We start from the raw sequence: 15,282 nt of genomic DNA on the forward strand, positions 1-15,282 counted from the left end.
TGCTGCCACACTATTTTTCATCAAAGGCATCTTGACCACTCAAATACACGTTACAATAGGAAAGAATTTTTTGTAAAGAGCTTTCAAGCGGAACATATTGACGTCATATTTATAAATGCGCAGTGTTGTACCGGAAGGAAATGGGTGTTAGCTGACTGACGTTAGCGAGCTACCATCTCAAGACTGCTGTGGATTCTATGGTAAATGTTCGTTTCACGAATTAGAAGATACTATGGGATAATACGACATTACAATTACGTAGATGAACTTCTTCTGTGTTTTACATCAAATTAGTTAAGATGTCCGTTAGATACATTTTGTATTGTATGGATACTTTAGTGAATGCTAACTTAATGTTAGCCGTGAAACAGTTTTGACGTAACCCCCTACTTCGGCTAGTGAATTCTTTGTGTGATGCCGTTCGTTGTTATATTGTACAAAGGAAAAGTTTGCGGAAATTAAATGTATCGAAATTCGGCCTATTATTCACGCTTTTGTACCAGCTGTGTCAAAAAGCTTTGATCTGCGTTTTGCGTGAATGTGCTCTCCTCTTAGTCCCAACCCTCACTGAAACATGTATTAGTTTTAGAAAGACTCAATAAGAGTGACAAGCGTTTGATTTGGCTAAAATTTTGTGAGTTACAGTTTTTGGTTCTGTTATGAACAATGGCCTTGGACCTAAAGAACTGTGTTAACCAAAAAGTATGCTTTTGAATGTGTCTTCTCCGCGCATGAGTCTTAATTCTAATCGTAATTCGGACACTCGTTTATTTTCACAGCATAGTTTCAGAAAAATCAACTTTGGCTTTATTTGCTCTTCTCTTAGGAAGAGATGTCAGGAGAGAGCGTGGTGAGCTCGGCAGTGCCGGCAGCTACAACCCGAACTACATCCTTCAAGGGCTCCAGCCCCAGCTCTAAATATGTGAAGCTAAATGTCGGTGGGGCACTCTACTACACCACCATGCAAACACTGACTAAACAGGACACAATGCTTAAAGCAATGTTCAGTGGCAGGATGGAAGTCCTCACAGACAGTGAAGGTAAGTTTTGGTGAAGTGCATGGGCTCATGACTTCCCTGTACTGCCCTTTTGCTTCCCTTTTGCTTCCCCATCATTGCAGGTTGGATTTTGATTGATCGCTGTGGGAAACACTTTGGAACAATCCTTAACTACCTGAGAGACGGAGCAGTGCCGCTGCCTGACAGTCGACGGGAAACAGAGGAGCTTCTCGCTGAGGCCAAGTACTACCTTGTCCAGGGCCTCGCTGATGAATGTACAGCTGCCTTGCAGGTACCAACCCCTCCAAGTGTCCTTGAGTATCTTCAACCAAAAAGTCATCACGAAAGTTTGGTTGTTTTTTTTTTTCTAAAATTCGATCCAGTCAAAGTTGAGATTTAATTTTTTGCTATTGGTCATCGATTTTCTTGGCAGAAATAACTAAAGTGGCCTTTATTGATAACTTTAATTGCCTTTATTTATTTATTTATTTATTTTATCTGCTATCCTTTTCCACGAGGTGGCCTTCCTCCCAATTTTATTTTTATGATATGCGAATAGTGCCTTTTCAGTTTATACTTTTTTCCATATTTCTGTCCTAGAATAAAGAAACCTATGAACCTCTTTGTAAAGTGCCTTTGATGACATCATCTAAGGAAGAGCAGAAGCTTATAGCAACTTCAAATAAGGTAATTTACATTTTCTTTTTCAAAATAGGTTGAAATACTAATTTGAAATTATGCCTTTTAAATATATATTTTTTCCCTCCTCAAAGCCCACTGTTAAACTCCTGTATAACAGAAGCAACAACAAATATTCATACACCAGGTGAGTTCTTTTCAACTGACATCAGGCTGGATCTTTTTTTCTTTTTTTTTTTTTTTGCTACCTGTGGAGGGAAGAAGTTGTTCTAATTATTCTCCCATTCCACACAGCAATTCTGACGACAACATGTTGAAAAACATTGAGCTCTTTGACAAGCTGTCCTTGCGGTTTAACGGCCGGGTGCTCTTCATCAAAGATGTGATCGGCGATGAGATCTGTTGTTGGTCCTTCTATGGCCAAGGCCGTAAGATTGCTGAAGTGTGCTGTACATCTATTGTTTATGCCACAGAAAAGAAGCAGACAAAGGTATATAGATCATATTACATGATGTTCTACTTGCTACTTTCGAAGGAGGTGACAGACACCTGATGCGTGACGCTCTCCTTCTTTTGCTAGGTGGAGTTCCCAGAAGCCCGAATTTATGAGGAGACTCTCAACATCCTACTGTATGAATCCCACGATGGCCGAGGTCCAGACAACGCCCTGCTGGAGGCTACCGGGGGCGCAGCGGGTCGATCTCATCATCTAGACGAGGATGAGGAGCGAGAACGAATCGAGCGAGTTCGCAGAATTCACATTAAACGACCCGACGACCGCACTCACCACCACCAGTGACCTTCATCCCCTCACCCCCAACCCTGCAGCCTCTCGCTGCCCCGGGACGGTCTTTGCACCACGCTCGTGCCTTACAACGAGATTCTGTTTGTATCAATTATCCTCTCACCAGCTTCTCTCCAGGAGAACACTGCGATCAAATGAGTACCCTACAACCATGTTTAGTGGTGATGTGGTTTTTGTGTTGTGTTTCTGTGTCTTCCTGTCATCTCAGTATTTTGTTTCACTAATTATAACTTCTGTCACTTGTTCTTTTATGTACAGAAGACTGTCAAAGTTTTCATTCTGCACTACGTTTTCCACCACAGTTAAAGTTTGGAGGAAGAAACCGTAATGCTGGTATAAATGATTTAATTGTAACATTACCAATCCGTCAAATTCATAAATGTGTAGTAAGTGTAGCTTAAACCGATCAATGTACATAATTTTTGCAACTCGTTACTGAGAGAAGCTGCCTTTCTGCAAGAGGGCTTTTAGAACGTCGGGAGAGCAGTTAAAATGTGTCTGGGAGCAGATTGGATGAGTTTGTAGCGTTTTCAAGAGGCAAGGCCCTCATTATAGAAATTATTACCCCAACCCCCTAAAGTTATGACCGAACACCAAATCAAAGAAAACTCCCATTTTGTGGTAGACAGCACAGAAAGAGAAAACGTAAGTCTCCCACTGTATGGTCACGTATGGATCATTTAGCAGTTGTATACAACTAGACCACATGGTGGCACTGTTCACTCTTAGAAATGTAATCGAGGTTGTGCTATAACCTGCAGGTAATCACTACTAAACCTTTTTAAATTTGAGTGTTTTTGAAAGACCATATCTAGATGCAACATTTCACAGTAGTGTTTTTTTTTCCATATTTATGAGTTATAATGTGTTTTCTTGTTTGAAATCATGCCACTGAATGTCATTATTCTCAGTGGAGGGGAACTTGATCAGTGACCGGAGGCGTTAAATGCTCCGGGGTGATTGACTGGTGGATGCTGAGGTTGAAGTGAAGGGCTGCAACCAGAGACTTCTCTGGCAGGAAGGGAACCCTGTCTACAAGCTTGAACAGGGAGTGAAATTAGACCTGTCCTTCAACGCAGCATTCATTAGGGAACGTACTGTCCAAAAATAGCAGCTTTGAATTCAGTTATGTGCAACAATCAGTGCTTGTAGGTCTGTTGTACAGATTGTTTTATATTTATACATACTTTATCACAAATAAATTTATACAAAGTCTCATTTGCTGCATTTTTAATTTGCATAAGCGGATACAAAACTATGAAACATATGGCTTCTTAAACAAGAGCTGCACCTACTGGAGCCTAATGCCGAGCCTTTTATACATTCAAAAGACTGACTCGAGTTAAATGAGAAGAGCAAGTTTAACATCATGGGGGGGGAATGAATTTTTAAGTGCAAATGTTAGAATATATCTTTTCTTAAGTTGCATGCAATGATGAAAACCTGGAAAAGTCCACGCAGACTTTGCACTGCTTATGTTTCTTGTGGACACAGTGATCTCTCCTCGGGGGTCTCCTGATGAAATATGCAGGGGCTTCTTGTGTGTCCTCTTTACCCCACACATGTTAGCGTGTCCTGGCTCGAGGGGAAACCTATAATAGCAACCAGTCGCATGTAGTGAGCAGACTGACTCCGAGCGGAGCAGGAAGTGTTGAACAGCAGTGGCCATCTCACCACCATAAGGTGTCCGTTCTTGGCCTTGTACACCATCGGTTCCGGTCCGGTGCTGAAATCAACTGCGCTCTCTCTCCCTGCCTGGATCTCAATCTTTATGCTGGAAATCATTGGATACAAAAACGCAACCTCTTTTTTTTTTTTAGATTAAAGAACAACCAACCAACCAAACAACCTCCTTAATCCTCTTGTAAACACAGACCTACCTGCCCTGGACAACTTTGATTGCGTTCTGCTTGTTAGCAGTCACACTGAGTTTGGTCAGAAACTCAAACAAATAATCACATTGCATCACTAGGTCCCCCTGAAACACACACACACACACACACACACACACACACAATTCCATATCATAAGAACAATGTAATTTCAATACAAGAAAAGAAAAGTTTGAAGACGAGTGGATATTATAAATTGTCATTCAAAAAGAAGCAAGTTCTCAGCAATATTCAGAATTTTATTTATCTATTTTCTAAATCATATATTTGCCTTCAATTTGTTTGTGGTAGCAGAGTGTCGTGTAACGTTAAATTAGTACGTTAACTGGAAATTAGAACGCATCTGGTCACTCTTTGGTCCCCATAGGGAAATTATCTTTTAGTTTGAAACGTGCTTCGTTAGCGTAAAATCGTAATGGTCATAATGACACTAAATTATAATTTTATTTTCACAACATGAATTCATTCATCTTCATGCATCTTCAGTGTGGCCTTTCTAAACAACCCAAATGTAGAATATGCACATGCACTGATCTGCATCCACATACCTTCTCTTTGGGGTCCTCACACATTATGTGGAACACAATGATGCGGTCAGTCAAGTTACTGACAGAAATACCTGCAAGGAGTAAATCAAAAGGCGACTGCAGTCCCACCGGGGGGGGAAAAAATCATTCTGTGTGGAAGCAGAAACACGTGATGTTGTTCTGACCTTTAAGGACGGTGTACAGGACTCTCTGTTTGATCTTGGCTTCTTCTATCACATAGGCAGCCACCTGGGTGAGGATGAGCTGCCGTGGTCTCGGTTTAAATCCATTCCTGTTGTATTTGATAACCGGCACGCTGTACTGAAGAAACAGATCGCACGGATCTCTCAGATTGTGTTGCGTTTGATCGAACGCTGTTTCTTCTGTTTTGTCTACTGAGTTCAAAGCTGTATTACCTTGATGTGCTCATTACGAATGATCTGGAGCACCCTTGTGTTTATTTCCTGTTCACCTAAAGACACAACATAATTTGCTTTCTTTAAAACTTGGACTTTTCTCAAAGCCACTTCTTTTTAATACTCACTGATTCTGGTGTCCATGAAAGGCTGAGCGACACTCTGTGGGTAGCTCTCCTTCTTGCCCTTGAAGATGGAGCTGGCAACGAACTTGAGCTGAAACTAAACACACATACAAAATGCTTATTTTAAAACAGAGCGATAATGACTATTCTGAGTGCACAATTTGCTCGTAACACTTACCTGTGTTTTTCTCTGGGGTGTGATGCCTCTGACGTACTTCCTCACCATGAGCCGGTAGTGAAGCTTGCGCAGCATCTCTGACGTCTCCAGGGAGAAGAAGAAAGATGGCATGCAGAGTGAGAATGCGACACAGGTGTAAGGTTTTAGGTTTTGCTGGTTGTCAGGTCTGCGTTGCACCTCTGCTAGCACAGCCGGCGGAGACAGCCAGCTTGTTTTGTCCAAAACGGTCTTTGGCAGATGCCCTTTGAGTCTGATGAGGTAACTTTGCCTGACAAAGGCCAGGTACTCGGAGTTGTCTGTGGTTTGGGCTTGGCCTCGCTCCATGTAGCCTTTAATGAATCTGGAATTGAGACACAGGGGTTAGTTAGTGAGCAACGTGACAGGAGCGGACGACTAGTCTCTTCTCCTTTCTCACTTCTTGATGACTTTGACAGCCCAGGCTCTCTTCTCCCTCTCCTTCCTGGCTTGTGCTCCTCTCCAGCAAGCTTCAATTTTTGTAGCTGAGGAAGTGCAAATTGTCTTTTTCACTCAGATAAACAATATCTAACAAACTGGTGTGAAAGCCGTGTGTATGTCGTGTTATTTACCAGCCTCTTTTTGCTTTTTAAACTCCCCTTTCGCCCTGTAGCCTTTGTATTTTGCCTGCAGCCTCGTGGCTGCACATTGCAAACAAAACATTATATCTCTGTGACGGCTGCCGCGACTGAAAAGTCTTGGACTCACCCAGTTCGTGTTTACACTTCTCAAAAGCATCCTCCGTGGCGTACAGCGTCCTCGGATGCCGGATGAATATTTTGGTGCTGCAACAGAAGGCAACTCAGGACACATTCATGGTAGCTGTGAGGTCTGCGTGCTGCGCTGTTCCTGCAAATCTCTCTCCTCACCGTCCCATTCTGTACTCATTTGGCATGTAGCCCAGATGTTGAGCCAACACTTCCACTCCATCACAGGGTTCTCCCCTCCAGTGCGGCCAAGTGGCTGGACACAAGGCTTTATATCTGGAAGAACAGCACCACCACCACTGAGCAGGTGTTTGACAGGATTTTGTTCTGTTTTTTTTTTTCCATTAAGGTTTTTGACGTCTGTACGATAGAGGATTAGCCCCAAGAAGGGAAAAAGATTTTTATTTAAGTTTTCATTTCGAGTTTTAATTTGAAATTCCATGAATAAAGTACAAATTTCATTAATAAAGTCGACGAAAATAATCCTAATCCTCTTCCGTACTCCCCTCTGCGTCTCATACCTCTTTAGGAATATTTCAAATTTGCGCCTGTACGCAAAGCCGGCCCGTCTGACTCTGAGATGCTCCATCAGGCCCAGGTATTTCACCTGGTGCTTGATCAGTGCTTCGTCAAACTGTCCTAGTGTGAAAAAGATCAAGCTCAAACATCTCTTTGCATATTTTTTTTTTTGTGTGTGTGTGTGTGTGTGTGTGTGTGTGTGTGTGTGTGTGTGTTTTCTACGGCACAGCTTAGCTGTACACTCCTATCCAACGCAGTACCTGAATGCTTGGACTCGTTGGATTTCAGGCAGCGGATGTACCAGGCCTCTTTTGCCGTGAGGATCTCTGTCAGCTTCAGCAGGCTGCTCTTGAACTGGGCCGCCACCTACAGACACATGATGAGGGTCATAATCCCCAACAGTTTGTCTGTCAGGTGCACGTGGCTTTGCAGTGACACAGTCAGAGTGCCACTTGCAGGAGGGAAAAGAACACATTATGTCACAGCCTCATCATGGGCTGATGTTGTTCCTTTACAAAGAAACTCCTCTGTAAGAAGACCGACAACTTTAATAAATTGTTGATTTGTTTTCCTCGTTTCTCGGCTAAATTCCCATTTTCAGGTCTTGATGTGCATGTTGCTTAATGATCGTCTGTGCAAGCTCACATTGTGCAAAAATAATAAATACATTTTTGGTTTGTCTATTAATGCTGAATATAGAGCCTGCTTTCAGTTCACACGAATGAATATCAGCTGTATTTGTTCATGTCCTTACTGTTTCTGGTCTCCGCCTGCTGTCTCGATCCATATTCGAAAAGCACTCCCTGACTATGGCGTTTTTAGACTGGCAAAACAACTAGAAGAAGGTGAGAAAACACAATAAGCTTGCCAAATAAAGAGCTTTTCATTCAGAGTAGAATTTTTCAACATGGGCAAAAATCAGAGTAGGCTTGACTAGCATGAGAAAATTGATATGATTTTGTTAAATCAGTAATTCAGTATACCCTTATCACTGCCCAATATGCTGTAATCATCATAGTTGAAAATGTACCTCTTTTATGTTTCTGTATAGTAGGTCATTGTTTTTATCCAGGAAGCCTGGAATTCCATCAAGCAGAGAGCTGTAAGTCAGGTGAAAATGGCTTTCCAAACAAATGATGTTTGAGTAACGAGGTGTCCTTTACCCACAACACAGTAGGTGACCTCCCCGGCATAATGCAAGAGGCGGAAGTCTCCTCTCTCCAGCGTCTTACGTGTCATTTTATCAGCCAGCTTGTGCCTGCAGCCAAAGAGGAGAGAGACAACTGCTCAATTAGCTCAGGTGCAAGTGGTCAGATTGATTATTATTTTGTCTCTTTAAAAAGACTTAATAATTGTGACTTAGACTATGCAACAACAAAAAAAAACCCTCACACTCGAGGTGGAATTAGTGCTCACGGTTTCTTCTTGCAAGTCGGCTCACTATGTTTGAACTCACGTGACAAAGTGAGGGTGGTTTCCCATCTTCTCCTCCAGTCTCTCCAGGAAGGTGAGATCTGTGGCATCTCCCGGCCTCAGACACTCTTCATCCTGCACATGATCGGACTTCAGCATCGGGTGTATTTTGTCCCAGTACCGATGCACAGACTCCAGACTCTAGCACATACACACCAGTATGGATATAATCCCTCTGTGTTTCTCCTCAACCAGGTCACAGATGATCTTGTTGTTGAAGAACTGAACTGGCTCCCACTGGGGCAAAGTTCTCAAAGCATTAACTTGCCTTCAAGCGTAATTACTCATTTATTACAATTTGTCTCACGCTCATGCAGTTACCTCTATTCCCTCAGCTTCATACTCTTCCTGCTCAGCCTTCAGTGTGAGCTGGATGAAAAGTTGCTGCAGCTTTTCATTGCAGTAGTTTATACAGAACTGTTCGAAGCTGAGAGGGAGCACATTTACCTCTGTCGTGAGTTAATTTTATTCAATATAATGTGTAAAACAAAAACGAGAAAATAAAAATCTTCCTACCTGTTCACATAGAAAACCTCAAAACCATATATGTCCAAAAGCCCAATGACAGTCTTCTTTGAAGGGTCCTGATAAAAATGTAACGTAAATAGATGCAAATCCTCAACATCCTGTCAAACCTGCACGCTTCCCTTTCCCTCACGCCACCTTATTCTCCATGGACTCATTGATCTTGTTGACCAGCCAGGTGAAAGTCTGCCCATAGATGGCTTTGGCCAGTGCGTCTCTGGCGTAGATGGCATGATCAACCGTGAAGGGGCTGAGAACCTGCCCACCAAGGCAAAGACAGACAGTTCACAAACTTGGGGGAATGGTAAGTTTATATAACCTGCTGTCAAGTGTGAAATGGTTAACTAAATGCACCTCATCATTATGGGCTTCAATCTTTCTGCACATCAGTCCCTCCTGAAGGCCGTAGGCATCCACTCCAAGCAGCTGTATGGAAAGGGAATACGCACTGCACATAAAACCTTTTAAAGACGGACACAGACTTTTCTCTTCTGGTCTTACGTCGGAGACCCAGTTCAACTGTGTCTTGTCATCCAGGACCGCGCGGTCTTTACTGTCGGAGCCAAACTGCACGTTCCCCAAGTGGAGGACGCTCGCGACGATCCCAAACAAGTGCTGCAAAGAATGGGGTCAAGAGTGGGAAGATGCAAAACACCGTCCACCAGTGACTTTTCGCAACGTACGTTTGTGTCAATGTCGTCGATGTTGATGATTTGCAGAGCATTTTTCACTGTTTTCCAGTCGTTTCTGTCATTTATGGAGGACACACTGGCACACTGGCCCTGTTGTGGGGAAGCAAACATAGCAACTGTTTTTTGCAGAATTGTCTTCTATGGTGCGCATGTGAATATGGTACACACTTGGTTTAGATAGTTGTAGTGCTTGGCATCTCTCTCCAAGCCCAGCTGGCGGAGCAGCTCTTCCTCTCCTCCCTCCACTAGCTGATAGAAGATGTGGAAGTTTCTCTCTCCGTGATTCTGATGTCCGACCCTGGACTTCTCCAGCAGGTAGTTCAGGATATGGCCACCGACGGCATCCCCCTAAAGGCATCGTGAACCTCATCACAGCAGCTGGACAACTTAGAGAAAGAAATGCAACCTATGGTCCAGCTAATGATTACAACAATCAGGATTTAAGCTAATTACTACAAATGTTTTTTGTTTGTTTTTTGTTTTTTGAATGGGCAATAGTTTTAATAAACCAGCCATTAGACCAAACCTCATGAATAAGCCAAGTCATCGCTGTGCGATAACAAACACTGTATGCTAGGGTACCACTTCAAAGTGCCTTGGGGAATTTGTCCCTTTTTTTACCTGTCCGTCAAACTGAATGTCCATGTACTTCCCAAATCGACTTGAGTTGTCATTTTTCAGTGTTTTGGCATTGCCGAAAGCCTGCAGAAAAGCAGAAATAGGTTTGCGCCCCACACGTGTGACAAACCTTTTTACAAATTTCTGTATGATGGTATAGATACCCATCCGACCTCGAGGACGGGGTTGGACATGAGCATTTTGTCCCGGACAGTGTTGAGCAGAGCCGTGCTCGGACAGCTGACGGCGTAATACTGCAAAATCTTCTTGGAGGCCTCAGTCTTCCCTGCTCCACTCTCACCAGAGATGAGGATGAAATGGTTGTTGAACTCTGTCAGCATGGTTTGGTAGGCATTGTCTGCCAAGGCGTAGCTGCAGGGATGGTAAGATTTCATAGATGAACTCAGTGTTTGTTGCTTTTTCATTTTTGTTAAGAGCTTTTTTAAGGAGTTTTAAAGCATCTACATGCACTCACATGTGTGGCGGAAGCTCAAAGAAGTTCACACCCATATATAGGTCCATCTGTTTCTTATTGTAGATGTCCAGCTCTTTGTAGGGGTTGACAGACACTAGCAGAGTGCCGATGTAAGTCTAAAATAAAAAGGTAAAATGGATCTTTGAACTGCTTTTAACATACAGCAGCAGAAATCGAGCTGTGTTTTTCTCCCCCTCCAGACTCACATAGATGAGATCTTTGCTGAAGCGTTTCTTCAGGTTGTTTAGGAAGGCCAATTCTGTGGTTTCATCCAAAAGAACAAAGTCCTGGATTCCAACACGGTCCCGGGCAGTCAGGGCGCCCTCCATGTCCAGCTGACCCTGTGCAACCATTTGCATCAAACACACAATTTAAAAGTGGAAATTCTTTGCATTTAGCTTCATAACTCTTGCCCATTTATGAATTCAGTTTTGTCTGATTTTCTAACGTGGCTAAAGCTTTATTAAGACCGCCCGTAACAAACGCACGTGATTAGTCTGAAACTTTGGAACGTCATTTGTTACACACTTTCTTTCCATGCCAACCAAACGATTTTCTGCTCTGCGGCTACAGCAAGACAAATGAGCATCGAGCAAGCGGTGGCAGGAGATGGAACGAGGCGCCAGAAAAAGCACAAACATGGTCCCTGTTGATTCCACTGAAAAAGGAGGTGCAGAGGTCCTCCGCGTCTTTGAAGCGAAGCCGTGTGATTGTGCCGTAGAACAGACAGAAGCTAATGATGGCAACACAGCACGCAGGGACCTTGGCACGGAGCCCTCCGTTCACTGGAGCTAATGCACCGACCAAACACAGCACGCTGTGCAAAGAACGGCCGGCGGGGTGGGGGGGAGTCCAAAACAGTGGCGGCACATTTAAGATGCATAGTGGGAAAAATTCCACCAATCTGTTTTGCATTCTCAGCACCAACACTTGGACCAAAGGTTTTCACAGCTTTTGTTGGTTTTGTATTTTTTCCCCTTTCTCTCTCTCTCTCTCTCTCTCTCTCTCTCTCTCTCTCTCTTTCTCTCCCTCTCTCTCTCTCTCTCTCTCTTTCGCTCTCTCTCTCCCTCCCTCCCTCTCTCTCTCTCTCTCTCTCTCTCTCTCGCTTTCTGTCTCTTTTGGAAGCAGAAGTCCTTTGATTCTCAACTCTCCCTGTAAAAACATTAAAAAAAAAAAAAGATAATCCATTGGATCTAATTGACACAAAGCCCTCCGCCTCCCCCTCCTCCCCCTCCTCCCCCTCCTCCTCCTCCTCCCTGCCTCCCCTGCCTATGGGCCCGGTCTCTTCTGAGAAAGGCCGAGGTGTTTTTTTGTCCTGTAAATACCAGGGAGCAGAGACAAAAAAGCCGTCTTTAAAATGCAGTCTACAATCCATTACACAAATTCCCCCTGCATATCCATTGAGTAATTATTCATTAGAAAACATTTAACGTCACAGTGAATTTCACACTAGGCAGTCGAAACACAATGGAGGAGATTTGGCCTATTTTGGGGGGTGAGGAGTTTGGGGAGGGGTTGGCCGTACAGAGGAAGGCTGAGGGCGAATGGTTGCGGGGGAGTCGGAGGGGCTGGGGCGGGGGGGGCAGTATTTGTCTGATCTGAGAACCTCTGAAACGGGGCCGTCTTGAGACAACGGGACAGACTAAATAGTGCAGTAACGGTCTGTGCCCCGCTGCTCGCTGTGACACTCATTTAGCGCGGCCCCGAGGGCGAACAATGGAGGCTTGTTCTTAGCAATCCTGTGCTGTAATTTGGACTTCATTACTCCGCTCACACAGGGCCCCACGGCAGGAGAGGAGGCTGGTCAGATGAGAGTAGTTTCTTTTTTTCTTTTTTTTTTTTTGGTTTTGTTTTGTTTTATTTTTTTTTCCCACCTGTCAGCAGCCGCGCACCCCCAATGCTCTCAGCCTTTCCGCTCAACAATACCCCTCAGCCTGTGTCCCCCCACCAATAACCCTCACCCGACCCCCTTCCCATACCGGCCCCTCCCAGCCACCCACTTTAAGCCAATGAGACAGGTGAACAATATCATTGAAGGAACCCTTTTTGGGACGTCAGAATCAATCTTGCGATGTGATGGCGGTGCTGCTGGTGTGGGGTATCTGTGACACCCGCTTTCTTCATGGGAACAAACTTCTCTCGGGGCAGCGAAAGCGGACAATGTGCCAGGACAGCGTGACTTAGGGATCTGCCATACAGTATTACAAGTAATAACACGAACAGATAAGCTCCTGTCAAGGAGGGGATTAATGAATTCAGAGCTGATAATAATGCTAATGTTTTAGGGCTTCTCATTCAGCGGGCTGACAAAACCCAGAGCGCTTTTGTTTCCCATTGAGGATTCCGTCAGTGTCCCGCAGGTATTTCTTTGAAGGCAACTGTCTGCGATTGCGTTTGGAGTCCGCGAGGGTCAGGAAAGTCTCGGAAGACCGAGCCATCTCCCGCACGTCTGCATTATTTGCGGGCCCAAACATTTTTACAGCCAGACACACTTGAATGCGGCTCTCGTTATAATTAAAGAGTCTGATCCGATAGACGGCAGAAGGACTGATTCTATAATGAGTTCACTAAGCCGTTGTCAGATCAGGTGAATTGCTCTGCTACCCCAGGGCAAAGCCAATTGTATTTTAATTAAGAGATGGTCCCTCACCTTGGTCTAGAGTGTCAGCATTGCCTGAGATGGAGTGACCTCATTTGTGTGAAAAGTAGAGGACGTCTTTAGAGAGAGAGCGAGGGGAGGAGCTGGCCGCTGCTAAGAAGCAACAACCTAAACAATAAGTCACAAGAAAGTGTCCCTCCACCCTTATTAAGTTGTTGGTTTTGGTTTTTTTTGTGTGTGTGAATAACACTTTTTTTTTTAGTCTTTCAGTGTCTCACATTGGTGGGTTACACCAGTCAAGACTGCCAAGGAGAAAATGTTTCTCTTAGTTGCTGCTCCCAAACAATTAAGACCTGAATGACGGTGAGGATGTTAATCAATACAGCTAACCTAACAAGCTAACACGCTATCGACATCTGTGAAAGAAGCAGAACCTCTGAGAATGAAGACGATGTTGTAACCACACATGCACTTGACCTTTACAGGCTCCAGGGCTCTGTGCCCAGAAATACAGCCGCTTGGTAAAGACTTTGGAGATTCCCTTAATAATAAGTTAAAATTAAAAAAAAATAACCCTAAAATAAGAGGGAAATCATCAGGGTATTGCTCATATCTTCCTACTGAATGCAGATATGCAGTCAATTGATACTGCAAAGGCAAAAACTGTCAGAATTTGTTATTTTGCTCGTTTTCTTAGGTACATTATAGTTTATTAATTATTTTGACCATTGTGGCATTGTCATATTTTGTCTGGAAAAGAAAAAGATTTTCCTCGTACAGGCGATAACGTTTGACTTGCAAACTTTTCAATAACGTACTTCTGTCAGCCATGCCACATCAGCAGATGTCCGGATAAAAGCAAGAACAAAATACAACACAAGAGATGGACAAACCTGCATGTCTGAGGTGACTTTAAGCGGCTGTCAGATGCAGAGTCATCTTTGGGATCCAAAGGTCGGATGAAAATCTCCTGTCTGCAGGAAAAGGCTTCCTCCTGTGTCTGTTTGCATGAAACAGTGACTCTGTAATAGTATGTTGACAATTTGGTCACAAAGTTGCGGCGCTGTAATTATGTATCAAAAAGGGAAAAAAAAAAAAAGACAATCAGACTTTTACAATCCCAGGCCGTGGTTTGATCAGTGCCTCATTCATCCAGTGTGCGTGGTGGCAGAGGTGACGGTGATGACAGGGCGAGGCCTGGCGCTGTGTGTGTGTGCGACTCCACATTACCTTGAGCCGGCTCTCACGGCACTGTGGGCCTGGTGCTTAATCATTCATGTCGTGGGAGGTGGAGAGACAGATATCTTATTCAGTTCTTACCTGGGTATCTACTGCTCCACTGAGTGTAACATAACGGTGCAGAAACAAGATCCAAAGCGCACCAATCCAACCATCCCCCCTTTTTCCTCTGCGCCTCCTCCCCACTTCTCACTGCTGCCTAAGCTCCATTACAGCACTGCCAACAGCAGCAACCTTCTGCAGTCGCCCGACCCGTTCCGCCTTATCACAAACTCTATTACTTGGAGGAGAATTATCACTGTGGGTGCTTCTGTATGCTTCTGAAATGTGCCCAAAATAAATATAAATGTGCCACAGGTGATTAGCCAGTTTTCCTTTCCACATATTTTATGTTTTATTATGTTTTTGTTTTTGTTTTTTGTTTTTTTACATTTTTGCTAAATAGTTATTTACTCACAGACAACAGACAGAAGAAGTGGGATTTCATGCAGTCCAACTTTCCTTTTTCAAACTCCTGCTTTAAAATGGAAATCTTTGACAAATAATGTTGACACACAAGTTTGAAAATGTGTGCTTGGTCAGCCATTTGTCTGATGTCACAATCATGTCCTCAGAAATTTTTATTCATTTTCCTTTTCAACCCCGTCAAATTTCAGACTTTCAGAATTCATTGAGACTAATACTGACAAACATTGTCAATCATGTGTCAATTGTTTCAAATGAAAGTTTCAGGTGATTGTGTGTGAATATAGTGCTTTTAATGACCAAACATAAAAACAATGTGCTTTTACGATGTAAAAATTTACAAGAAATGTATGTTAACTGACAGAAGAACATATT

General features: G+C 43.6%; 2 protein-coding genes across 2 annotated transcripts; one reads left to right on the forward strand and one right to left on the reverse strand.

Annotated features, from left to right (window-relative positions):
- Positions 1-42: 42 nt before the first annotated feature.
- On the forward strand, positions 43-3,660 carry kctd10 (potassium channel tetramerization domain containing 10). The gene is made up of 7 exons (XM_076019545.1): positions 43-200; positions 827-1,040; positions 1,121-1,290; positions 1,599-1,685; positions 1,772-1,824; positions 1,932-2,127; positions 2,218-3,660. The coding sequence occupies exons 1-7, from the start codon at positions 198-200 to the stop codon at positions 2,434-2,436; spliced, it is 942 nt and encodes a 313-aa protein (XP_075875660.1). The 5' UTR covers positions 43-197; the 3' UTR covers positions 2,437-3,660.
- Positions 3,661-3,920: 260 nt separating this feature from the next.
- On the reverse strand, positions 3,921-10,963 carry myo1ha (myosin IHa). The gene is made up of 31 exons (XM_076019546.1): positions 10,811-10,963; positions 10,605-10,720; positions 10,303-10,501; positions 10,133-10,213; positions 9,680-9,859; positions 9,503-9,601; positions 9,321-9,434; positions 9,174-9,245; positions 8,958-9,077; positions 8,811-8,878; positions 8,616-8,721; positions 8,451-8,531; positions 8,278-8,369; positions 7,985-8,079; positions 7,852-7,898; positions 7,576-7,656; positions 7,082-7,187; positions 6,824-6,941; positions 6,465-6,578; positions 6,304-6,380; positions 6,168-6,236; positions 5,996-6,080; positions 5,758-5,920; positions 5,581-5,664; positions 5,406-5,499; positions 5,278-5,333; positions 5,047-5,182; positions 4,883-4,953; positions 4,323-4,420; positions 4,117-4,216; positions 3,921-4,034 (listed from the first exon to the last, which is right to left on the reverse strand). The coding sequence occupies exons 1-31, from the start codon at positions 10,961-10,963 to the stop codon at positions 4,008-4,010; spliced, it is 3,102 nt and encodes a 1,033-aa protein (XP_075875661.1). The 3' UTR covers positions 3,921-4,007.
- Between the last annotated feature and the right edge of the window lie 4,319 nt (positions 10,964-15,282).

Source organism: Nelusetta ayraudi, unplaced genomic scaffold (genome assembly GCF_046127955.1).
Source record: "Nelusetta ayraudi isolate G7.1 ecotype Tasmania unplaced genomic scaffold, CSIRO-AGI_Nayr_v1 ptg000010l, whole genome shotgun sequence".
NCBI lineage: Eukaryota > Metazoa > Chordata > Actinopteri > Tetraodontiformes > Monacanthidae > Nelusetta > Nelusetta ayraudi.

What these genes read in the sequence shown, in the direction of transcription:
- kctd10 (XM_076019545.1), top strand. An exon ending in AACAAATATTCATACACCAG is followed by an intron (nt 1,825 to 1,931) that starts GTGAGTTCTTTT and finishes CATTCCACACAG; the next exon opens with CAATTCTGACGACAACATGT. An exon ending in CAGAAAAGAAGCAGACAAAG is followed by an intron (nt 2,128 to 2,217) that starts GTATATAGATCA and finishes TTCTTTTGCTAG; the next exon opens with GTGGAGTTCCCAGAAGCCCG.
- myo1ha (XM_076019546.1), bottom strand. Translation starts at nt 10,963, where the DNA reads ATGCAAATGGTTGCACAGGGTCAGCTGGACATGGAGGGCGCCCTGACT. An exon ending in TTTGAAATATTCCTAAAGAG is followed by an intron (nt 6,579 to 6,823) that starts GTATGAGACGCA and finishes CTGTTCTTCCAG; the next exon opens with ATATAAAGCCTTGTGTCCAG. An exon ending in CACCCCAGAGAAAAACACAG is followed by an intron (nt 5,500 to 5,580) that starts GTAAGTGTTACG and finishes ATGTGTGTTTAG; the next exon opens with TTTCAGCTCAAGTTCGTTGC.